Source organism: Cryptomeria japonica, chromosome 2 (genome assembly GCF_030272615.1).
Source record: "Cryptomeria japonica chromosome 2, Sugi_1.0, whole genome shotgun sequence".
Lineage (NCBI taxonomy): Eukaryota > Viridiplantae > Streptophyta > Pinopsida > Cupressales > Cupressaceae > Cryptomeria > Cryptomeria japonica.
The window spans coordinates 678,093,638-678,110,181 of record NC_081406.1 but is presented as its reverse complement, the minus strand read 5'-3'; the positions used below and the strand labels follow the sequence as shown (position 1 = coordinate 678,110,181).

Below are 16,544 nucleotides of genomic sequence, written 5' to 3'. Positions count from 1 at the left end.
AAATCATGACTTTCAATAGTTATGAATTCGCCATGAAAAAAATTAATTGTTGTGGTCTTCAATAGTTATGAAGACCTTGGTGATCGAAAATCTTGACTCAGAGGAGGACCCCATTGGGGACAAGGAGGGAGAGGACCCTAATACCACTATGGCAGCCCCTGATGGGTATGTTGTGGATGTGGATATGACTAGGGACCCCATGGGTCCCACCACTGTTGGTGTCGCTGACACGGGTAATTTTGAAATGCAAACCCAGGACCCTATTGATGTTAAGGATACGACCCCTATGAACATGGGCACTGAGGGTGTCATGGGTGAGGAAATTTCTAATAACAAAGCCTTGGACTCTAGTAACTTGGACCCGGATTTAAAAATGGTTGAACAAGTGATGCAATCTCTCCAACTGATGGGCTTGGGTAATGACATTGATAACTCCCCTACTGGAGATGTGCCCAAAGAGATTGAAGAGACTACAGATAACATGGTTGTTGTGAACCCCCAAGGTATCCCTACTCTACAGCAAATGGAAAAGTTGAGCACGGATATGTTGGACATCACGTAGAGGATTGAGAACCTCGGCCTCGTGCTTGAATTGCAGGCTATCAAGGACAATCTCAACTGGCGCAAGAGCAAGATGGAGGCTTGGGATGCCCAAATGGCGGGCCTTAACAAATTTCATTTGCAGGTGTTACACAGCTCGGCACTCACCCTCTCTCTGCTGAGGGAACATACTACGAACACGGAGGAGGACAAAAAGGAGGCTAGGGACCTTTACAAGTTCATGTCCAATGAATGGAATAGTGCCATGGATGCCACTAGGGTGCGCAAGGCACCCCTGTAATTTGTTTTTATGTTTTCTGTTGTTGTTTCTGATTTCTAAAGACTTGGTCCCTTTTTGCTAATAGTTGTTGTTAATGATGTTATAGTGTTGTTTCTGCACTATGATTTTTAATAGTTATGCTATGTAAAGGGTCAGTGCCCTTGTTCTCACTGCTTTATTAATCAAAAACAAATGAACATGAGAAATTCAAGGGAAATCATAATAAGATTGCAACAAACATAAGATTAAATTGTAGCAATCAAACAAACACAACAATAAAAGCCACAAATCCATTGTGAATTCATTGTTAACAAAACGTACAATGTTTTTATGCAAAATGAATATAAAAATAGGTATACTAGACAACAAATGGACAACAAAGGAATTGACTAAGTGGTTCTAAAGGATCAATAAGTGATGCAACCTTGTATGGAGGATCCAATGAAAAACAATTTGACCATATAGCATTATCCCTATCACTCACAACCATCCACATTCAAATATCAACACTATCATATGAAATTAACTAGAATCAATATGTATACTCAACAATTTAAAATGCATTAATTGCTTATACATTTAGGTTGTACAATTAGAATGGACTCTAGTCTTATATATTAGAATACAAATCAAGCACTAAACATGAGTGCAACTCTAAATGCTAACTTCATTAAGATGATAATTCTAATATAGCTTTATTCTACTTTGCTAGGTCCCCAAACCTCTTACTGGCCTCTAATATCCTTCCTTGAATGAATTATACATCATTTTATAGAGAATAGTTGATGTAGAGTGTTTAACTCAACCAAGAAAAAGAGAGAGATTTTAAATTCCAAATTTAATGTATCTCTAAACATGACCCACCATGGGACCAATAAGACCTCTCATATCATTATCCTTTAGCACAAGGCAATAAATTGTGGCATGCATCTCATAGACCTCTTAAAATGATCTAATAAGTCATCCTAGAGAATAAGCATGAAATACTAAATGAACACATGGACATTATCCTAATTTTCTCTAGTGATTGTTGTAAAATAATGCAAACTATTACAAATGAAATCTAGTTAACAAAGTATGTAAATATGAAATATACTCATTATGACATCATTTGACTAACCATAAAACAAATGTGTGGAAGTATAATTCAAAAAATAAGAAACCAACAAACCATAAAATTTAAACACGTGACATCAAATGTACATGGAAAAATCCTTTCAAGGAAAGCTTCACCATCAAAGAGACACAAGTCTATAGTAACCTTTTAAAGCAAGGGTACATAATTAAAAAGTTTTTTCGTTCAGTATGATAGCATTATGATAACACCTATATACTTATAAATAAACCATGAAACCCCTATCCAATGCATACAATACATAGAGAAAGTTAAAAGGAAACCACGAATAAATTCTTGGAACCAAAACACCACTGAAAATCATGGTATGAGAAAAAACATAACACTCCCATGTTACAAATCAATGCATCCACGAGTAGAAAATGTAACTTAACATTTTCTCTTCTAAAAGTGGAAGGCAATGCACATTCTTACTTTAAGTTGTTATATGGAATGAGGTAGCATGGAGGTTTAGATTAGTTATCTACCTTTAGATATATCTTCATATTATGACCTAGGAATGAGGTTTAATTAGTCGGAGCTTGGCTTGTGGTGGCATGATAATCTAAATGATAATGAATTATTGTAGTGGCATTAGAAGCACACTGCATTGAACATATTTATGTTTCAAAACAATACTTTTTGTAACCTATTTTAGATTTGGGGATTAAAGGCTTTGCATAACTCATATTGACCTGTTAAATTTAGAAGAACCCCAATATTGAATATATCATGTGAATTGAGGGAAGGATACTATAGTTGTTTCAAATTATGACTGATTGCATACTAAATGGAAGGAAGATATTATTTACTTTGGCGATGTTGTTAAGATAGAGTTTAAGGTAAACCATCTATAATCTTATAATATAGTGTCTCCTAATATCTTATTGGTGACCATCAAGATCATATTTAGTTATAAGTGGAAAGTGTGAATATTATATGCAATCAATAAGCTAGATTATGATAAGAATATTAAACTGCACTTTTACATAAACCAAAGGTTGAGATTAGTATTAATACTATTATTATTTAGTATATGGTGATCTAATTGATAAGGTGTTGCTAACTATCTTGATAATGTCTTAGGTATTAATCATGCTTAAAGAAAGATTATAGTAATTGTTGCAAGCCTTGCAAAGTTTCAAATAGTTTTCATGTGTCCTTGTAGATGTATGTGGTGTTTTGTCAAGAAGAATGTCATAATACATAGGATTACAATACTCGGTATGATTGAATCATATCATAATAGGGCCCACATGGATTCATACCAAGGCCTTTTCATAAGTGTTAACACTTTGGTATTAGTTTAATTTGAGTTCTTGGTGTCCTTTGAATTCCTTAGTACATGTTTACTAGAGGGTGAACATAATTGGGATTCCTTGCCAACTATTAAGTATCACTAATTAATGGGACCTAGATTAAAGGAACTGTGCTAGAATATGACATAATAATCGATGAAAACCTATGAGCTATGGCTTTGTTTTAAAATAGGTATTTGTAAATGGTGGTATGTTGCCCTATTTTCTTTTAGTCCTTTCCATGGTTCGCCTTCTATATTGTTGCTTCTATTTCACTCCCATTAATAATGTTACTTGGGGTGGGTAGGAAACCTTGGGTATGAGAAACTATGAGATATTTTGTGAGAACTAAATGCGACTTTGATCCCATTTAGAAGTGGATATGTAGGCAATCCTTAAGTGAAAGACTACCTTGTGACCCAATTTTGTAGGGAGGGTTAGGAGATAACTCTAAGATTTTGGTTTGTTCCTAAACTTGAATAATTCACTCTCTTCAATATATTTCCACTTGAGACTAAAATCTACACTAGATGGAACTCGCACTTCCAATTCATATGTTCCCACTATATAGTTTGAGCCAATGAAAGGAAACTTGTCATCATCAAGCTCACCTATTATGATATTTGTGATGTTTGGTTTTCCAAAATCTACTCCAATCTTAGACGAAGTTTTAAAGTCACTATTATCATGGTCTTTCTTAATATCAATGTGTGAGAATGCCTCTAATATTATATAGACTAAATAATTAAACATTAAACACTATGACCTTATGTCTTGATCATTAACCAATAGGAGGGTACAAGCTAGCCTCGAGACATAGTGATACATCTATCCTCATAAGAAAAATGGGCATGAAAAACTCAATTGTGACATGATTATGGATTAGTTGTAAAGACCTACATTACGAATGGGTTATGCAAACCTACATTATGAAATAGTTATGGAGAGCTACTCATGTGTATTTAATGAAGATGTTAAGATAAGGCTAGATATGCTTAAGAGGTAGGATAAATTGTCTAATATTATAAATGTAAGTTAATTTTTGTTTAATAAATAATGTGTTCTCAAATAATAATTGAATGACATGAATTACTATTTGAGATTGTATTAGTTTATTATTTGCGTGTTTGAATAGAGGCCACACATGCAAGCTCAATGTGTTATTGTTGTGTCAATAATTTAATCTCAAAACCTATTGGACTCAATGTAGGTTTATAGATCATTTCATTGCGATATGTAATTGATCAACTTGACTAACATTTCTAAACCCTTGTTACGTGTGGATTATGTGTACCTAACTACAAGATGACCCACCATGTTAGAACTAAGTTTGATACAAATTCAAATAGCCAATTATCACTATTATCATGAAAGTGACAATTTTAAGTGTTATCCATTATATCCTATGAATTAGTTGTTTTTCACTAATAGCGTAGAGGTACAAGATGTTAGGGCCTATCGATGATATGATGTAGACATAGTTTAGATTACTATCACCACTACCATGTAGATGACAAATGTCAAGAGCTAGTTGTCGTATCTTAGAGTCTAGTTGGACATTGTCAATAACATGAAAGTGATGAATGTGAAGATCTACTCTTGGTATAATGATACTTAGTCCACTTTCACTATTAGCATACAAGTGATAGATGCTAGAACATACCCTATACCAAGCTAGACCAACTTTTGTCAATGGTGTAGAGGTAATAGATGTTAGGATCCACTAACTTGAAATGTTGAGCAAGTTGTGAAAATATTATTGATGGCCTTATGTGATTTGTCTTGTTACACACTATAATGTCCCATTTTACGATAACTTGGAATTATGGGACAATTAACTTGAATTCCTTATAACTTTATGAATTTCACTATCTGAATTTTCTATGATCTTATATAATTGATAATATGAAGACAAATATATATTAAATGACAATATTCAATGCCACTTGCTATCTCTGATCTATATAATTAGGTATATGCTAAGTGAACAATAAAATTTCCTTTCACCTATATTGATGAGGGATAAAGATCGGATGACAAGATAGAGTTGTATCTAATATGGTCTTGTGAATTATGCCAATTTATGGTACTTCAATCTTCAATGTGCTCTTCTTGATATATCGATGTGACATGCAATAAAATGTACAATAATAATACAGTCTAATATCTTTTATATCATGCAATGTCTGATATACAGTATCTCTTATAGCAATAGAGTTGTTGTGTCAAATATGGATGTATAACCTTGCAACAATAATATGATATTGTGTCTAATATTTACAAACTTTCCTTGCAATCAATGGTGTTGTGTCTAATGGGTGCCAAAGGCAATGCTCGATAGCAAACGACTTAAATCACACACACTAAGCCTACATTTCTAGACTTAAAAGTGTTAAATATTTAGAGTCGACTGATAATCTCTAAACTTAATCTGGTGCTTAGTGTGTGTGGTTTAAGGCTGACCACTTGATGGATACAAGAATAAACAAGATATAAAAACCTATGCCTTCCAGATAGAAATGGATCTTCAATATATATCTTGCAACATAAAAGGGTGCATCTCTTGAATGACCAAGGGACAAGATGCTTCTCGATCGTATCTCTCCAAAACATAAATGGATCAGTTTATATGCAAACCGTGATTTGTTATTATTTATTGTCTAAACACTCCTTGATCGCCCATGCTCTGAAGGCTTGTTATCATAATCACCTTCTTAACGACTCCTTGCATAATAATCAATATCAATATCACAACTAATCGTGAGATTGGTTAATATCGCTTTACCATTAATCGATCTCTAACAAGCAGATTGCATGGAGGTTAAGTGCTTAGGAAAATATATTTGGTTGTGTCAACTATATGGAATGACGGACATATCATTGTAATTGATTAAAGAAATATATATTACCTCGCTCTATTGTAGGTTTTGCCAATAGTATTGCCCCTTCTTATTCATTGTCTTTCGGAATAGCCAAGATATAAAAGCTAACTCTCATATGTACTTGTGAGGCATTTAAGACTTAATCACCTATTTGTGTGCAACACAAGTGAAGGCTAGCCATGTTATGTAAGAAGATGTATGCTTAAACCAATCATTATGTGAATATAAGATATAATGATATGGTCCCTATGTGTTTTGTGTGCGTGTTTGTACACTAATTTTGGCGTAGAACCAACATTTGTTTGGAATGTGTTTGATATCACTTTATTGTAATTGAATTAAATTAAAAGAAAAAGCTTAATGAATAGGCGTGATTTAAAAGCGGGAATAAAAAGGTTTCATACAAGAAAGGAGGATGAATTATGGAGACTCTAATTCCCAAAAGGAATACGTAGGCATGGCCATTACTAATGAACCTTCAAGGTTTAGGAGGTATGGGTCTAGGCATGACCTTGACATTGAAAGCTTACTATTTTGGTGGTGTAGAGTCATCGTCAAGATTATGGTGGCATTTGTAATATAGTTGGAAGAAGATTCATGATCAATTAAGTTAGAACAGATTGTAAAAAATAAAAAATAGTAGTTGAGGGACGGTTATCACATTAAATTTTGTCATAAGTTCTTGAAATTCAGTTTTAAGTGCATAAATCAGCAATATTAAGATTTTTTTTTTTTTTCTCTCAAATGATCACTCCATGGAAACTTGTCTCGATCATCACTTTTTACGGACTGCCTTGAGATTCTTCCACAAAGGGGTGAGAATTGAACTGATTTGTTTTAGATATAATAGTAGCTAGTTCTAAAGGGTATGCACCAAAATGATATAATAGCAAACGCTGTATGGAAGACATGAATTAGATCAGATGCCAATTGAACTGATTGAAAATATGGATTGTTTCAAATCTTTCTGAGGAAACACTATTGCAATGCTCGGTATACATCATCTTTACTCATCCTCGGAGTGATGGCACATAAAATAACACATCCACTGAGCAGGGCCAGCACAAGTCCTAAACAGTTAACCACTAAAGCTTCAAGTGAGTCTCTGGATATTGTTCTACTTGCTTGTAAGAAAGTCAATCTCTCTAGAAACCCAGTCTCTGCAGCTGCCACGGCCAATCCATAAATGTAAAGCCCCAAAAACGAATGCCATGGTAATACAGTATGTTTATTAATTCTTCCACTCCTTGTGTTCCAAAATGAAGCAAACCCAGCAAGCCACTGCAAAAGTTAGAGAAGTAGATTTAAGTGAGATTTTAACTATTAAGCCAAAAAGATCCTCTGAAAACGCAGAACCATCAAACTCTTTTGTTATTGAAAACAGGGTCCAGGGAGCATGATTTCACATTAATGCGAGGACTAGTACGCATAAGTGTCCTCTGCAATTGGTGCCGCTATTAAGGCTATCTTTGGCATTTTAAGAACAGGACATGGGAAAGAAAAACAGATACAGAAAAGATGGTAGAGTGGAGGACACTGAGAAACCATATTGATGAAAGCAGAAAGGATTTCTTTCAGATTGATTCATAATTTATGATGGTCTTCAACGAAACCAATTTTCAGTAGCATTGCTACAAGAAATAAAAAGCAAAAGTCAGAAAAGAGTTATGAGATTAGAAATGCCGACAACCTGAATACCAAATAACAAAATGCAGGCAAGGCCCAACCATGAATGTAGACTGTAAAAGCCACCAATACCCTTGTCATTGTGAAACTTGTAAGCAGCCCAAATGCCAGTTACTCCTAGGGCAAGTGCAAAAGCTTGCAGGACAAGATGCAAAACCTTCTTGTAGTTTTTTGTTCCAAGCGCTGTCTTGTATATTAACATAGCTATATAATACAATAACAATAACAAAAAGTGATTTAGATCATAAGGCATATTTGTAAATTGTTCCCTTCTAGTATATAACATATTATTGCTATCCTGTTCTGTTCTAATAAGCATGTGCTAATGATAGCTAAAATATAGCCTATAATAATTCATGGTTATTTAAGGAAGAGTTTCCTTAAATTTGCTCTTGCAAAATAACTTTCCTGAAGCCACCTACCTTCTCCATTGAGCAATATTAAGCCGACAAGCATCAATACTGGATGCACCTGCAGAAAAATCAATAGATTGTAACTTTGTAAGTCTTTTTATCTAACTCAAATGTAAGAAGTCAATTTCTACTCTAAAGCTATTGCTTCTCCAAATACTTGCAAAAGAAACAAGCTCGCAAATTAATTTCTTGCAATGCAATGAGAAATAAATAGCACAACAATAAATTGATCGATAGATCTTATGGGAAGCAGCTAAAAATTATTTCAATACAATTTGAAACTACCATTATCTTTCCCTTTCTCAAGATCTCAAAGGGTGAAATGACATACTTCTAAACTGCTCTAACTTTGGAACAATAGTGTGTCCTCAATCATTATTAATATGTAATGAGACAGATTTCTAAGACTATCCAGATTACATACCGTACAGAATGTTCCCATTTTAGCCATTCCTAACAACGAATCTTGTTATATACAATGATTAATTATGTTTCATGAAAAGACCTGCCAAAACATATCATGAATGAATCTGCTTCGATACAATCTCAGTTTGTCAGTCCACTAATCTAGAACTGGGAAAAAAGTTCAAGTGATGCTTCGGTGGGCTATGTTTAATGGTATTGGACCAGAAAACTGCAACAAATCAAAGCTTTGTAATATAAACCTGCTTGTGTTGCTAACGTTACACAATAAAGACAATTAGATCTTACAAGTTTCCAGGTCAACGCCTGATATGTATTCAAGTACAGAGTCTAGGCTCACTAGTAATGCAATCCAAAAGCTCCGTAAGCTTACATTTGAATTTTGAATTTTAGATTTCTACTTCTGAAGTCCAAAATTAAATAGAGATTACTTGAAGAAGGAAGAAAATAAATTAAGGAATTCAATTCTCACTTGCCACAACTAGGTTTGGGTTAAGCGTCTTATTGGTTGGTCATTCAATTTTGAATATACTTAGTTGATGAATAACTCAATCGAATGAGTTCTTTGTGTCCCCAGGGCCATTAAAGTATTGAAGAATAATTTCTCCAACATTTGCAAACAAAATTAAAGCTCAATGTTTTGGACAACTTTCTGGTCCATTATCAGGATCAACCATTTATACCATATTTCTGTACATTTGTCAATGTAGTCCTTTATTTAAAACAGTGATGCTACAAAAAAATGTTCATCCCATCCTAACATCCAACAGTTGGAGTTTTGCAAGGTTTGCCACACTCTTGACTCTTGAGTAAATAATGGGCTACATAACTTGAGCCAAAGTCAAATATATCTCAGGGCATACCGAATGCATTTTAGCTGGTCGCAATACCTTGTCTTCACTCACTCTGAACTCTTACACAAATTCCTGCTGCAATACCTTGTTCCTCATCAACAAGAAGAATTTGCAAGTGCACACAGCATTCTCTGGGGTGCCCTTCACTGATGCAAATCAACCTCTGCTCCGGCAAATTTGCCTCAGGAAAACATATACTCTTCTGCAAGTTAAGCTCAAAACACCATACTCTAACCCTGCAAATAAGCTCCAACAGATTACCCTGTTCCTACAATTCATGTTCAAAACTGAAAAAAGTACCAAAAAATGCAGGAAATAAAATGAGGAAGAATTATGCCCAGATTATACCAGAAGAAAATACGACAGTGTTTCCTTCATTCATTATCAAAACAGATACCAGAATAGTGAGCACCCAATACAAAAATCTTTTTTTTTCAGTCCCCAAAGATCAGTCCACACCACCACCAAAAATCTACCTCATATATGTCTGTCTTAAGGATTGCTCTTCTCCACAAATAAAAGTCTATCCAAAATAAACCCACAACAAGGCCACTACATGGCTGCTACAAAACAAAAAATCACACGATAAACATAAGGTACTAACAGGAGAGTGGAGGATCCTGCCATAAAGAGGGCGGTTACATCATTCTCCCCATGTTTTAGAAAAGTCTGAACCCCCTGGTTTAGAAGAACTGGGCTACATTGCCACCAGTAAGAGGGCACAGACCTTCAAGTAATCTTGTCTTCAAAGTATTCAATTGAGATCCCTTGTCACAATTTAAGCCACCAGTAAAGTTTCCACCCCATGTTCTTCCAGCGTCAAAAGTCCAGCACTGATTCCACCATTCAGTTGGACTGGTAAAGATAGGCAAAGTCCCTAATGCAGAACCTACAGAAAAATCACTGCTACAATCACCAATAGACTCAATATTCTTCTCCTTGTTCTGATAATACTTTGCATCACTGATTACATCATGATTAAGGCAGTCACTTTGAGCAATTTTTCTATCATATTCATGTCAGATCTTCTATGATCATGCTCATATATCCACAATTCGCTATCCCCTTCAATCCCATGAGAGTGAAGAATACAATCAACTGAAACTTTAACATCTATCTCTTAAGGTTCACCTATAATATTGTTAGTTGAACTTGAACCTCATTGTAGCTCCACATCAAATTTTGGTTGTACCTCACTCTTCAAATCATTTCTCTTTTGCTCCCAAATTTGCTTCCAGCTCACTTCTTGGCTGATCCAAAATTTTGGTTTTCTGTACAAGCTCAAATCTAGCTTCTGCTAGAAGAGACAAAGCTACCACTTCAAATGCTCATTCCTCTTTCCATGGTTTCAACTTACTTCAAGAGTATTTTCCTTCCTGCATGTTGAACCTCATAAGTATTCTCTATACCTTGATGGATTATGTTCTAGTCATACTGCAAAGGCTTGCCCAACAGCAAATGACATGCATCCATTGGCACCACATCACAGAGGACTTTATCTACATAAAGACCGATTTTGAATGCCATAAGACAATATTTATCCACAAGCACACTATGATTCTTTAACCAAGAAATCTTGTAGGGGTTAGATTTTGGGATGCAAGCAAGTTGTAAATTGTCAACCATGTCTATGCACATTAGATTGTGTATAGATCCACCATCTATGATTACTTACACACCTTGTCTTTACATTTGCATTTCACTCAAAAGACATTTCCTCCAATCAGTTTCGAGGTTTCTTTGTCCCTAGATATTAAGGTTCTTTTTTCAACATCTGGTTCTCTACCAACTTTTCTTCAACTTCTTCTATCTAGGCTTATTCTTGGGCCACCATCACCCTTTTGGGGTTTTGAGGGCAGTCCATGACCTTATGGTTTTCATTACAAATAAAGCATCTCAAAGGCTTTCAATCTCCAAAAGATTGTCATCCTTATCCCCTACTTCCGAAGCCTCCCCTTCCTCAAAAGTTGGCCTTCACAATCTTGCCTCCCTCTGGCTCTTCACTCATACTAGGTTCTAAAAAAACCTCTTTTCTCTTTATTTTGATTCATCATTTTGTTTTTCCAATTCAGTTTCTCCTATGCCTCAAGGTATAAGCATAAACCTTGACCAAAGTAGGTATTTTCACCAATGCAACATCATCTTGAAGTTGAAACTTTAGTCCATTCATGTAACAGGTTACTGTCTGCTCTTCACTCTCCTGTACATCCGTTTGCCTTTGAAGCTTCATAAGCTGTTCAAAATAAACCTGCTCTGATTGATCACTTTGTTTTAAATTCTGAAATTCCTTAAACAATTTTCGTTAGTAATCAAAAGGGAAAATCGAGTTCTCAGATGTTGCAGCATCTTAGGCTAGAGTCTATAGTTTCCTTTTCCTGAACTTTGCATGTTCTCCCACCATAGCACTGCATGTGACTTCAATTTGGATGCAGCAATTTTCACTCTTTCTGGATCATCCTTGTCAATGTCTTCCATCTCAAAGTACTTCTCCAATTCCTGGACCAATTCTAGAAATACATCAAGGTTGAGCATTCTTTTAAAATCAGATATATCAACCTCTACCTTGGAACTTTGGCTTGTCAAGGCTTCAACTAACCTTTCTAAAGGATCTAAGACCCTAGCAGCAATTTGTCAAGGGCCTTCAGACCTCCTGCCCTTCCTTCCCCAGTTCATGCAGACTCCATTCTGGACCATCACAAACTTCTCTGATACCAAAACTGATGCAAATCAAGGCCCTTCTGCCCTTCCTTCCCCAGTTCATACAGACTCCACTCTGGGCCATCACAGACTGCTCTGATACCAAAACTGATACAAATCAACCTCTAGTCCGGCAAATTTGCCTCATGGAAACATATACTCTCCTGCAAGTTAATCTCAAAAAACTATAATCCTGCAATTAAACTCCACTAGAATACCCTGTTCCTGCAATTCATGGCACATGCTCAAGCCTGAAAGCAGTACCAAAAAAATGCAGAAAAAAAAATTGAGGAAGAATAATGCTGAGGTTATACCAGAAGAAAATATGATAGGATTTCCTTTATTCATTATCAAAATTGAAAATAGATACCAAACTAATGAGCACTCAATACAGATACCTTTTTTTGAACAGTACCCAAAGAACAATCCGTAACACCACTAAAAATCTACTTCCTATACATCTATCCTCACAGATCGCTCCTCTCCACAAATAAAAGTCTTACTCAAAATAAACCCACAACAAGGCCACTACATGGCCATTACAAAACAAAATTTCACTCAATTAACATATGGGACTAACAGGAGAGTGGAGGAACCCACCATAAAGAGGGTGGTTACATCATGACCCCCAATATCCTTCCATCCTAGAGGTAAACTCCGAGATTTCAATACAAACCATTGAATCTGGAGTTTCAATTATACTCAGATGTGTATTTTTAATAACCAGGCAAGGATTTTTGCTGAACCTTTGGATTATTTGCTTGATGACCAACTGAACAGGAACTCATCATGCACGATAACCTGAGTTGAGGCTACATTCTTGTAACATGTCTCGCTGTGTCACAAAATATCAATTTGGGGCCCAGAAGGAAACCTGATGAACAATTCACTCAATGAAAATATGTGCATCTGCCGAAGCTTTGTGAGAAGGCTGGTGCAGAGAGAAAGAGAGAGAGAGAGAACTGAAATAGTAAATGTGTTTTGTTTAACTGTTCGTCCCATAAATGACATACTCCTGAGAAAGATTCATGCCTATCTTCTAATTTGATTGCCATCTACCTTGCAAAACACAAACCTTAGGGGTGCCGGTCAAGTCACTATGGTAATGAGCAATGTGAAGTAGCCTTTGCAGTTTGGCTCAAAGGTGTGTCGGACTCTGCTGAAGCCATGGTAGAACTAGATACCATAAATGTTTGGTGGAAGCATGGATACCACCGAGTCCAATCTTGAATCACTGCTGGAGTGTGTGCAGCATCTATGGAAGACAAATGGATGATCATGGTATTACCACGAGCATCTAGAAGTGCTCTAGCGTATACAAATCATGGAAGTGTTACCACAGTTATCACAAGCCATGAGAATGATCTTGGCATTATCACAGGAACAATGTGGATAATGTTATATATGGGGCTGTTCAGTTTTAGTGATCTTTGTTGGCTTAACTCCTCGTTAAGTCTAGACTGATCTTTGTTTTTTTTAAAGGGTTCCAGGTCCCTTCAAAACCTGTTTATGCCTTAATCAAAAACAATTGTTGGTAGATCCTGCTAAATCAAAATCTATCAGAAATTTTTTTGCAAGCCTGGTTCTTATTTTGGAAATGAATGCTGCCAGAGCGTTAAGGAATTAGACATAATGGCAGATTATTCCTTTTTCCTACTTTTCATTTATGATGCAATGAATATTATTGTATTACTCAATATAAGGTCTTTGTTTGATGCCTCTCTTATTATAATACACCTTTAAAGTTTAAAGGATTAGTAATTGGTATTTTTGGTAGATTATTACAAGTGCTCCACACTTATGTTTAGGAAGCTTCTCGAAACAATACCTTTAGGCCTTGAACTGGATACATGCACTATGTATGATAGTTACTTGGGGACCTAGGGGTACAGGTAAACAGTACAAGGACGGTGATGCCATACAAATCAGGGTGTGTATGTGCAAATGTATACAGGTGCGGTTATATTATGTGTAAGTGTCGTTTCTAGGAAATGCGAGTAGGGGACTTTCATGCAAACTATGCTGTTTACATATAATTTTGGTGGGGAAGATGACTATGGGATCAAACTCTAGTTGGCAGTTAAAACACTTTACTGAACATAGCAGTGGCATGTTAGAAGAAAAAAAAGTCACACAATGAACAATAAAGAAGTTGGTAGCTCGAGTGGCAAAGCATCTCAGTATACCAAGATAGTCATGGGGAAGTCCTAAGTCAACTTAAAATCCTACCATTTTAAGGAAAATAGCACGGTATCAGAGCTGGACCAGGATCCTTGCTAAAACAAAAACAAGCCACACTCAAAAGCATAGTCATAGGAAGGTTCTAGGTTGAAGACTTAGCAAGACATTTATGCGGTTGAACTTAAGGCCAAGGAGGTTGATCCGAGACTGATTTTGGAAGAAAACAATCTATAATCAAAAGCATAGTGATGGGAGGAACCTAGGCTTAAGTCCTAGTTGGTCATTTATGCCCTCATCCTTTAGGCCAAGAATGAGGGTACATATGGACTCTGCTGCTTAACCAAGAATCCATGTTGAAAGATAACAAGCAGAAGAAGACTTAGCAGAGTCATGGGAAGGCTCTACGATCAAGTCCTAGCTGATCATTTATGAACTCGCCCTAAATGCCCTCAACCTTTAGGTTGAACAGGATGATTTATTTTCATGCAAATGTACTGCTGTAACTAAACCCAACTTGGAAATTGAACATTCTTGCAAGATCATTCCTGGAGCACATTTAGGTCTAAGTTCAAGGACAAGGGCGTCCATTTATACACTCTCCAGCTCGACCAAGAACATGTTTTAGCAGAAAACAAATCATGTTTGAAAGCATGGCCATGTGAAGGTCCTAGTCAGTCATTTGTGTTCTCGGTCTAAATGGCCTGTGTGTTTAGGCCGAGGAGCGAGGAAATCGTTGTTCGTGCAAATGTACTGCTGTTTAGGCCTATGTTTACGTACCCGAATACTTATCCATTATTTTGATGATTCAGGGTGCAATGTGCATTACAGGTATTTATGGTTCTAAATAGTCGTAAGAAGTTTCAGGGCACCAGTTGAGCTGAAGCGAATCTGATTCACTTCAATTGAAAAATGCGTGGGCTTTGTGGGTGTTAGTGGTTCTGAACAGTAGTCGACAAGTTTTTGGGCACTGTAGTTTCTCACGAGCATTGAATGACACTGTATGCACTCTCCTACCACCCACATTGTGACTGATCTGCCCATTTCATGGTTTAGGCCAACACAGAAAAGCCCTCTTTCCACTCGAAAACTAAACTAAAATAAAAAATTTCTAAAACTCAAGCATGGAGAGATATCGAATGCATTCCCAATCCCCTGCCAACCAAATTTTGAGATATTTTGCCGATTTCATGTTTAAAGACGGGAGGAAAGTCCATTTCCCATTCAAAAAATTAAATCTATCTGAGCCTATTGAATTCGAAGAACAAGAACATTTAGTAAAACTTCATTATAGGGGGAACGAATTACATTGCGAATGAGACCTTGGTCCTCTGAAATGAGAGTCATTCCTCCTCGAAAGTGGACGACCCAGACAACAACCAGCATTGCTGCCATCATTCCTGTAATCCGCATTAACAGCAACAGAGAAAAAGGTATTGCTGATGCTACCGCCATTGCTTCCACCCACTTACTTTTACTCACTTCACAAGTTCACAGGGCCCTCCTTACTCCTACACCCACATATCAAAGCTTTTACTTTTCTTCTTTTAATCATTATGTACAGTATCAGAGTCAGCCTTTTTGTACAGATGGATATGAGTTTCTTTCATAGATACCCCTTTGTCTGTGAGCTTATTTTAGAACTGCAATTGCTTAGAGAGGCTCAAATTTTCCACTTCAGGCATGTTGTCCTATTACTTGACCTCCTTTCTTTTGATATGTTGTGACTGTACCTATAGATGCCCCTTCCAGTGTCCATGAATCGATGTCATGAAGCAACTGTCACGTGTTTGTTATCTGTGTACGTGCTCAAAAAACAGAGTGCACATACACTGTCCGTACAGACAGCAATCATTTGAGTCTCTTTAGGGAATTGTGTAGCAATCGAAGTTTAGTTTCTTAAATCAAATTTCATTTATTTCATTAACCTTGATTACAGAGTGTGATTTGAACAATTACTTAATGAAAAAATTGGACCTTTTTTTCCAGGTTCCGGGAATGTTTTTTAATAGTTTAAATAATTATTAATCAGTGAACAAAAATTATTTGAAAAACAATTTATTGATTCAAAAAAAAGTACTTGCTAATAATATTTAACCTGCACGTAAATTTTGACAACAAGTTTGTTCTTGATCATGCTACTGTATTTAATGACAGTTTCAAAAAAAAGTACTTGCTA

At 36.1% G+C, this 16,544-nt stretch overlaps 1 protein-coding gene across 1 annotated transcript; it reads right to left on the bottom strand.

Annotated features, from left to right (window-relative positions):
- Window positions 1–7,017: 7,017 nt before the first annotated feature.
- On the bottom strand, window positions 7,018–16,154 carry LOC131036845 (transmembrane ascorbate ferrireductase 2). The gene is made up of 4 exons (XM_057968836.2): window positions 15,674–16,154; window positions 8,223–8,271; window positions 7,805–8,004; window positions 7,018–7,395 (listed from the first exon to the last, which is right to left on the bottom strand). Exons 1-4 carry the CDS (start codon window positions 15,818–15,820, stop codon window positions 7,093–7,095), a joined length of 699 nt encoding a protein of 232 aa, XP_057824819.1. The 5' UTR covers window positions 15,821–16,154; the 3' UTR covers window positions 7,018–7,092.
- Between the last annotated feature and the right edge of the window lie 390 nt (window positions 16,155–16,544).